General features: G+C 45.2%; 1 protein-coding gene across 4 annotated transcripts in view; it reads left to right on the top strand.

The window, feature by feature from the left end:
• Window positions 1-9,939, top strand: part of VPS53 (VPS53 subunit of GARP complex) — a 181,608-nt gene that overhangs the window by 87,348 nt on the left and 84,321 nt on the right. For 2 of the 4 annotated variants that reach the window (XM_017510590.2, XM_037732101.1), the window contains exons 8-10: window positions 275-418; window positions 867-1,009; window positions 3,999-4,140. In XM_017510590.2, coding sequence (XP_017366079.1) covers window positions 275-418; window positions 867-1,009; window positions 3,999-4,140 — 429 coding nt within the window. Of the gene's footprint in view, window positions 1-274; window positions 419-866; window positions 1,010-3,998; window positions 4,174-9,939 lie in introns of all 4 variants that reach the window. The other 2 variants (XM_037732100.1, XM_037732103.1) reach the window with 1 other exon arrangement.

Here is a 9,939-nt window from a genome sequence, read left to right as displayed (position 1 = left end):
GCCTCGGCCTCCCACAGTGCTGGGATTACAGGCTTGAGCCACCGCGCCCAGCCCACAGGGTAGTTTTATATCGGCTGCTGTAAAGCTAGTGTAATAATTCCTTCATTGAGGAACAAGCAACTGACATCCATTCACAGTAGGAAGATTGAGTGTCAGGGGAGTAGGAGTAAGACCAACAATATGTAGATACACGAAGTAGCGACTGTGAGAAGCCGTGGGGGTTAAAGGGTGTTTCTGGCTTTTAACCTGGCACATGTTGTTTGTTTTACTCTAGAGACCGGGAGGACCCAGCAATGTTCTACGAGATGCGTGTCTGGTTGCTAATATTCTGGACCCCAGAATCAAGCAGGAGATCATGAAAAAGTTTATTAAACAGCATCTGTCAGAGTATCTAGTACTTTTTCAGGAAAACCAAGATGTAAGTATTGACCAAATAAGATCAGACGTAATATTTGAATTTTATCAAGAAATGAATGCTGTCAAGCCTACTGATTTAGACTTTATGTTAGCATTCCTGCCTCACAGTGTTAATTGTTGAGCCATGAGCCCTAGGGGCTGACTTGATAGTTCTTAATCATTTCGAGGTCACTGACCCTTTGGAGAAATTCAGAAACATGCACCTGTGCATAAAACTCTGCAGATAGTGTTTGGAAATGTATAGACCCCTGAAGCCCAATCATGACCCTAAGTTAAAAACCTCTGGATTTTGAAGTTAAAAATCAAGTAAAAACGTAGCCCAGATTCTTTAAAGCCATGAGAAATACGGAGATTTGTTCCCTTTTGCCTGGCTCTGTGTTTGCTTGTTTCCTTAAACTTCCAATTCTGCTTCTAACCATGGGGTGGTTTCTGTTCCCCACCTTCACCAGGTTGCCTGGCTGGACAAAATCGACAGACGCTACGCCTGGATAAAACGCCAGCTTGTGGACTATGAGGAGAAATACGGCCGCATGTTTCCACGTGAGTGGTACATGGCTGAGAGGATTGCAATAGAATTTTGCCATGTAACAAGGTAGATGCCAATTCTCTGTTGGTTCTGTTGTTTATGGAATTTTCACCATCAGTCCCCCAGACTCTAGTGGTTCCATGTTGTCCTGTGGATTCACTGCCACTTCCAGACCCCACTAGATGATTAATACCATCCTCATACCCAACTGTGGCCCCTCGGCTGCTCTCCTCTGCTCCCGTCTTTGCTCTGGGACTTTCCTTTGGTGTGGTTCTTACCTCAGTCTACCTTCACCAGCTGAAGGCTTATCAACTGGATCGACCTATAGTGATTCTTCTACCCCACGTTTTCCCCTAATTGGTTTCGCATGTATCAGTGTGCTGTGTATATATCCCATCATCGTTTTTATTTTCTGATTTGCTAGATAGACAGTTCCTTTGAGTCAGGCGTAGTATTTATTTTAATGATACAGCAGACACTAAGGAAACATTTGTTAAATGAATTTCCCATTCCTAATACAGTGTGTATAGCCTCTGGATAGTTAATAGAGCTTTTCTTTGAGACAGAGTCTCACTCTATCACCCAGGCTGGAGTGCTGCAGTGGCACTATCCCAGCTCACTGCAACCTCCGTTTACTGGGTTCAAGTGATTCTTGTGCCTCAGCCTCCCAAGTAGCAGGGATTACAGGTGTGTGCCACCACACCAGCTAATTTTTATGTGTGTATTTTTTGTAGAGACAGAGTTTTGCTATGTTGTTCAGGCTGGTCTTGAACTTTTTTATTCTTTATTTCTAGCTGTACTACAACTGTATTGGTAACTGGTTCTTACTAGTTATTTATTTCCTCCCAGTAGTACACAGTTACGTTTAACTCCAGGTTAATAAGAGAAAAAAGCCCATATCTAAGCATAACTCAACCACCTTACCATAATTCATGGTGGTCTGTTTTATTAAAATCGTGGAAAGTACAGTCAAATTGCATGTTGTAAACACATTGTGGGGAAAAAGTGTTTTAAGGGATACTGGCTTTTTTAAAAGTAGATTTTATTTTTAGAGTAGTTTTAGGTTCACAGCAGAGTGGAGCAGTAGATAGAGAGTCCCATGTGTTCCTGCCCCTTGCCTCGTCCCTCTGTGGTTGGCACCTTTCACCAGAGTGGTGCGTCTGTCACAGCTGGCAAAGCTGCACTGACACGCCATCATCACCCAGGTCCATAGTTCATGCCAGTGTTCACGCTTGGTGTTAGCATACAGTCTGTGGCTTTGAGATGGACGTCTCGCAGTGTTGCCCACACTGGCGTACAGTGGCTGCTCACAGGCGTGGTGATTGCGCACTACAGCCTTGAACTCCTGGGTTCAAGCAACCTGCCTGCTTCAGCCATCTGAGCAGCTGCAACTGCAGGTGCACTCAGCTCCATTCTTTGTGGCTCTTGTTATAAGAAACACATTGGGCCAGGCTCGGCAGTTCATGCCTATAATCCTAGTACTTTGGGAGGCCAAGGCGGGTGGATCATGTGAGTCTAGGAGTTTGAGACCAGTCTGGGCAACATGGCAAAATCCCCCCTCTACTGAAAATACAAAAATTAGCTGTTCATGTTGCCAAGCACCAGTAATCCCAGTTACTAGAGAGGCTGAGATGGGAGGATTGCTTGAGTCCAGGAGGTCAAGGCTGCAGTAAGCCATGATCATGCCATTGCACTCGAGCTTGGGAGACAAAGTGAGACCCTTCTCAAAAAAAGAAAGCGGGGAGGGGTGAGGGAGGGAAGGAAGGAAGGAAAAAGGAAAAGGAAAGAAAGAGAAAGAAAAAGAAACACATTGACTCCTGTAGATTTAGAGAACCTTTTAGCACTGGTTTAGAATCAGTTGAGATTGTCCCCTTCTGATTCCCAGTTAGCAAAATAAAGAGTGAGTTCCTTGAGAAACCGTTAGCTAATTCTTTTTAGCTCACAGTTCAGCAGACTTGAAAAGCAGCTCTGTGAGGAATGAAGCTTGAAAGAGACTGGGCGTATGCTAGAACCCACCGTCTCTGTCATCACCGGTACCTGCTCTTGTTGTCTCAGCCAATGCAGTGTTGCTGCCAAGCTTCTATTGTTAGAATTTTGGCTAAAATCCTACAGATAGATCATTCTGAAACTCAGAGACCCTTGGTTTGATTTTGTCATGTATTTTTGTGGGAAGATGATGATAGCTTAGTCCTTACTAAGAACTCACATGTCGCTGTTCACTAGCAGCTGACCTTCTGAAACGTTATACTTGAGAGAGCTGCACATGAGTGCCTCAGGCAGGGGCCAGCCAAGCCTGCTGGCACTTTCTCACAGGGATTCCTGTCCCTGGCGTACATTTCCAGGGCTCTTGCTGTCTAGTTGAAAAGATGATTATTGGGCCCTCAGGAGGAGGGAGGGCTTTGTTATTCAGTAATTCATGAATTGTGAAATTATCTAGGCTATATACACTAGTAAAAAATTAGGTGCTCCATATGTATTATTATCCAATTATTGAACAGGTTAAAGAAACAGGCAATGTAGTAACCATGGGAACAGATTAGCGGTGGCTCACACCTGTAATCCCAGCACTTTGGGAGGCCAAGGTGGGCGGATCGCTTGAGGTCAGGAGTTTGAGACCAGTGTAGCCAACATGGTGAAACCCCATCTCTACTAAAAATATCAAAAAAATAGTCAGGTGTGGTGTAATCCCAGCTACTTGGAAGGCTGAGACAGGAGAATCGTTTGAACCCAGGAGGTAAAGCTTGCAATGATCATTCCACTGCACTCCAGCCTGGGCAACAGAGGGAGACTCCATCTCAAAAAAAAAAAAAAAAAAAAAAAAAAGCATTCATAATCCCTGATTTGTTTGCCTGCTGGCTAATTTCACCTTAAAATTCTTGTTTAGAACACGTATTTGTATTCCCCAGGTTTTAGACCAAGCTGATAACAGACCTCAGGGTTCCAAATGACCACATACATTTTTTTCCTCTGAATATAAGCTAAGGCCGTTTACTTTGTCTTATCTCGAATGAATGATTGGCTTATTTGATAGTATTCTTATGTCTTTGTTTTGAAGGACAGAACTTGCCAAGATTATGCGGACCAGAGCAAAGGAGATTGAAGTGAAGTTGCTTCTTTTTGCTATTCAGAGAACAACTAACTTTGAGGGGTTTCTTGCAAAACGCTTCTCCGGCTGCACCCTGACAGATGGGACCCTGGTAAGACCTTCCCAAGGGAGTCTGCAACATGAAGTCAGTGGGTTGGCTTCACTGTATGGCGACTCCACGCGTTCACTGTATGACAGTTCTATCCATTGGCTTCAGTGCCTAATCCCTCATTCCAGTGATTTAACTGAATTGATAGGAAAAGTGATGGTACAGATCACTCTGAATGGATTTATTATTTGTTATGCAGTACTTCATGCTTTTAGAATGCCCTGTCATCATCTTTTCTAAGTATTGATCCCATTTTACAGACTAGTAGTTTTGTTAGAGGCCTTACTCAGTCAGAAATACCTTATTACTTTATCAGCTATCAAATTTGGTTACAATTGGGATATATTTTTACTTTAGGGTTTGCCTTTTAACATCTCTGGTGAGCAAACTAGGTCAGAGAGTCTCTGAAAACCCCAAAGCCAGGTATACGGGTCTGGGAACTGTGTGCCTCCATTGGAAAGGTGGAACATATTACTCCTGGTTAAATGTTTCATCTCTGTGTAGTCAGAGACCCAGGTCCAAAATTTTTCTCTGGAAACCTCCTCCTTTTGGCCCGATGCAGTGGTTCACACCTGTAATCCCACCACTTTGGGGGACCGAGGCAGGATTGCTTGAGACCAGGAGTTCAAGACCAGCGTGGGCAATATAGCAACCTTATCTCTATAAAAAACTTAAAAAAAATTAGGCATGATGGCGCACACATGTAGTCCTAACTACTTGAAGGCTGAGGCGGGAGGACCGCATAAGCTCAGGAGTTGAGGCTGCAGTGAGCTATGATGGGTGACAGAGTGATACACTATCTCTTAAAAAAANTATCTCTATAAAAAACTTAAAAAAAATTAGGCATGATGGCGCACACATGTAGTCCTAACTACTTGTAGGCTGAGGCGGGAGGACCGCATAGCATCAAGAGTTGATGCCGCCATGAGCTTTGAGGCTTGACAAAGTGATACAATATCTCTAGAAAAAAAAAAAAAAAAAAAGAAAAGAAACAAAGGAATAAACCTTTTCTTTCTGGAAGTGCAGGATCCCTGCTAACACATCAGTATGCTTTCTTTAGATTTCCTTTCCACAGGGAAACCAAGTGACTATTTTATAGTAATTTCTGTTTGCATTATTACATATGCACAGGCTTTGAGTTCCTTGAATGCAGGAATTGTAGCTGATTCATGTGTCTTCTCGAGTCATGCAAAGTATACACAGAACTCATGCAGGCTGGAATGGAAAGGGAAAGAAGAAAGGAGGGAGGGAAGAAGAAATCCAAGTTGAGAGAATCATACCTTTGAATTTTTTTTAAAACTAGATTTGGGTTTTTTTTTTAAAAAAAAAACTGCTGGTAACAGTAGAGAAGCAGAGTGATTTAGTAGCAGAACCCTTGGACCAGCAGTCAAGAGAGACTTGCGGCCTTGTCCTGATTCTGCTGTAATGTGGTGAACTGCCTTCCCTGTTAAATTGTGACATATCCTTACCGTGAGATATTATACAGCAGTTTAAAGGTGACAGAATTAGGGGCTGGACGCGGTGGCTCATGCCTGTTATCCCAGCGCTTTGGGAGATATAATTTCTTTTATGGTACATATAATTTTTTATGGAAAAAATGAAAAGCATGTTTATGTACATAAATGTGTCTGGAAATAACAGTAGCGGTCTCTAAGAAGGAAGTTGGAGTGAGAGTAGGTAGAGAAGCATAGTTTTTTGGAAACGTTCTTATACAAATGCATTTACATACTTTTTGTGTGCTTTAGCAAAGTTACTTTTCAGTTGTTTTAAAATGAGAAAGATGGCCAAATCAGTGATCTCCAAATCGTTTCTTCTGACAAAATCTAATGCAGTGGCTGGGTGTAATGGCTCATCTATAATCCCAGCACTTTGAGAGGCTGAGGTGGGAGGATCACTTGAGGTCAGGAGTTTGAGACCAGCCTGGCTGTCATGGCAAAACCCTGTCACTACTAAGAATACAAACAATTGGCTGAGTATGGTAGTGGGTGCCTGCCAAGATTGTGCCACTGCACTCCAGCCTAGGCGACAGAGCGAGACTCCATCTCAAAGAGAAAGAAAATTGAATGTAGAATCCGAACACAAGAATAGGTAACATGCTTTGAACATCCGCTCGGTGACCCTCACTGTAATAGGTGCGATTACCTGTAGTCAGTCACTCTGCTTCGTCAACCACAGGAAGTAGGTGCCACATTCATTTGAAATGTATGTGAGGTCACAGAGCTAATGTGTAAAAACATGAAACTGAGCTACTGTGACTGAAGTGGGGAGTCAGGCTAGGACTTGGACCTGGAATCCTGCTCACTTGTTCACGCTTCACCTCTGCCACCTTCCCTGGCTCCTACCCTCCTGGTCCTAAAATCCTGAGACTTCAGTGGAATTCCCTCTTTGTCCCATGAGGCCAGCCTCAGAGTTGGTGAAGCGGGTGAATCGGGCTGGTCCTTCAGGCACTGGACTGCAGGGGGGTGGTGGCGCTGCCCAATTTTGAGGCCAGACCACAAGGTCCTGCCTACTTGGGCCACTCACGACTTCACTAAAATAAAGGGCAACTGAAATCACAAAACACTCTTTTCCTACCTGGTAAATCAAAAGTATGTATACTTCTGCTTGCTAACTCATGTTCAGTATTGATTTCTTTTTAGTAACAAGGGAAAAAACAGGCCACAAAACAGATAAAAATAGCCTTAAAGAAAGTGCAAGTCGGAAAAGGAAATCTTAGCTGGCATGGTGGTGCATGCCTGTAGTCCCAGCTACCTGCGAGGCTGAGGCAGGAGGATTGCTTGAGCCTGGGAGGCGGAGGTTGCAGTGAACTGCAATTGCACCACTGCACTCTGGCCTGGGTGACAAAGTAAGACTGTCTCAGAAAAAAAAGAGAAAAAAGGAAATAGGGAGCAGAAATTCCACTGAAGGAATCAAACGTTTCTCCTGAGAAGTATGAGGTTGGCTTTAGCAACCCGTTTCTTGCTAGCTCTCCTCTCTGACCTTCCCAGGCCATGCTTCTGCCTGGTTTCAAACAGACACAGTGCAGCACTGGGTTCAGCCTGACAGGGATCTGCCTGGGGACGAGCATGAGCTTTCGCCTTGAGCACAGGCCCCACCCTGGAGTAGCCCTCTGAGCTCCCATGGCCTCTGACTGGGCAGGGTCAGGAGCGCATTGGGACAGGCTCTGTGAACTGCTAATCCAGTTAACTGGGTGAGAAATAGGTCCCAGTGAAGGGTGCTTGAAGGACATGATTGTCACCCGCTTGTTTTGAGCCATTCTTCACACTTGCTGGCTGGGCCCTACATCCTGGTGATTTTTCCTTTACATTTAGGGAGCTGTAGGATATGGAGGAACAAATGGCCCCGTTGTATCTGAGGACCAGGGTAGCCTGTGAAACTGAGTCTGTCCCAGGACACAATGGAGTTCTCACCTGTCCAGGGAAATCCCCCGAAGGCCAGAAGTGCTAAGGGAACGAGGGCAGGGAAGGCCCTTCTGGACAAGCTGAGGCTGCTAGACTAGGTAACCACGTAGAGACCACGAAAAACTGTCAGGAGCTTTCTTAAGTTTTCAAAGACAATGCTTGTTTGTAAAACACAGATGTAGGACTATCAGAGTGGCAGTTGGCCAACTGTCAGCGCCTCTGTCCCGTGGAGGACAAGGCTGGAGGTCCTTGTTGCTCAGGGCAGCGCAGCCCCTTTCAACCCGAACTCAGCCAGGGCCGAGCTCCTCTACTGGAGCCCCTGTGTCTTCTGGCAGATGCTGCGCTCTGTGGTGGTGATTGGATAGGAATGCTTGAGCCTTTTTTCCCCGAGTTCCTTCCTTTTTGGTTTTCATATTTGAAATTTTGGGGCAGAACTGGTCTGTGGATCATCCCCTCTTAACTGTTCAGCTGTTGCTTTCCTCTCCTGTCAAGTTTGTGGAGAGTTTCAGATGGTAAATCCTTGGCCAGAAAAGCCTGATTAACACCATGAGTTCTTTCTTTCCTTCTCTGTGTAGTCGGCTGTCTTCTCCACAGGCTTCTCTAAATCCTTCAGCTTCTTTAGTTCAGCCCTGGCCTCCAGACCCTATTCTTTGTGCCGGTTTTCACGACCTGGCAGTTATTTTGCATTCCAAATCCTGACAATGGCTGTCCGATATCCTTCAAGGATTTTCCCTTAAAGATAAGTTTCTAGAAGGGCAACAGAGCCCCTATGGCCACGTCAGCCAGGTAGGTGGGGTCTTGAAGAATCGGTCCACTGCAGCTCTGCTGTGGGAGACGTGAAGGCTCCAACTGTAGGTGATGCTCACACTGAGCTGGTCCCCACCATCACCTCACCATAGGCCACGTGAGGCTGGCCTTCTTCACCTTTAATCTGCAACCCTCAGTGGCAGGTGCTCACACTGAACTGGTACCTGCTGTCACCTCATTGAGGACCACGTGGGGCCTTCTTCACCTTTATTCTGCAACCCTCAGTGGCAAGGACGCTGATGAATTCATCCTGGCTACCAACCTACGGACGTGCTCCCAACGCAAAGCACCGGGAAGGGCCTGCCTTGGCGAGGCCAGGAGGTGCAGCTGTCCTGACCCCAGCCTAGTCACTGGGTACCCTTCCCTGCCTGGAGATTTGCTGCTCCCTGGCCCCTGGCCACTTTCCCATGCTGTCTTGCTTTCAGGATACACTTTTGAAATTCCTTTTTGGCTACCATTTTGTTTCAAAATACCAGAATAAATTGTGAAATGATGAAACAAAACAAAACAAAAAAAATAAAAAATAATAATAATAAAGAATAAAATAAATTGTGAAATGAACCAAGGTGTATCTTGATACTCTTTCATATATGCCAAATTTTATAGAATGTTACTGAATTCCTCAGAAAGGTGTCATGAAACAGGGAAGATGTCAGTCAAGGACCAGTTCGTCTGGAGATTCTCCCTTGCTGCCCCTCCCTAGGCCCCACCTTATCCCCACTCTACCCCGCCACCGCCTTCAGTATCATTCAGAACCTCTCAAGTCCTTGGTGACTGGCAGTGAAATAGTGAGGGTGAGCTTGAGAATGTGACTAGCTCGCCAGGAAGGCCTGCCACAGCTCAGCTCCTCCTGACCGATCAGTGGGATGCCCCATCCTTTGCTCTTTTCCAGCATCCGATAGAACTTTAGACTGAAAGAACCTCAGGGACAGGGCTTGTTGCTTTTACCAGTACTTATCCTACCAGTTTTACGATGCCCTGTGCTGTAACTGTTACTTGTTCTACCAGTTTAGGATGCCCTGTGCTGTAACTATTGCTTATCCTACTAGTTTTAGGATGCCCTGTGCTGTAACCATTACTTGAGGAGGTGAGCTACCCATGCTTTTTCCAGTTGTCTCAACTTCTGACCCTTTAGGAGGGATGCAAGACAGTCTGTAAATTAAAATGCCTTGAAATTAAAAGCGAATGCCTGAATATGATGTAACTGTATCTGTATGCATTAATAGTGACTTGGTGATTAGATTCAAGGTGAACAAATACATTCAGGCTTCCGCTGAAAGCAGAGTAGATCAGATTAGGTTTTTATAACTGCTTCACTGACTAGGAGGCTTTTTTTTTCTTTAATAAAAAAAGTCGGAGAGAGATCCAAGATGGCTGATCACTAGCAGCTCGGGATTGCAGCTCCCACTGAAAGAGCAGAGAACGAGAGGGCGCCACACTTTCAGATCAATTTTTGTTGCTCACACACCAGGAGATTCCCAGCGGAGGAGCCCCACGTGTCGCCAGTGTGACTCTTGAGGCCGGTGAGGCGGTTTTGCCGCTGCCTTGGTGCCGCGGTTCTTGGTGCAGAGTCAGAAAAGCACCGTCAATCTTA

Source organism: Cebus imitator, unplaced genomic scaffold (genome assembly GCF_001604975.1).
Source record: "Cebus imitator isolate Cc_AM_T3 unplaced genomic scaffold, Cebus_imitator-1.0 Scaffold441, whole genome shotgun sequence".
NCBI lineage: Eukaryota > Metazoa > Chordata > Mammalia > Primates > Cebidae > Cebus > Cebus imitator.
Note: the sequence above shows the minus strand (reverse complement) of the source record. Positions and strands in the feature narration are given on the sequence as shown.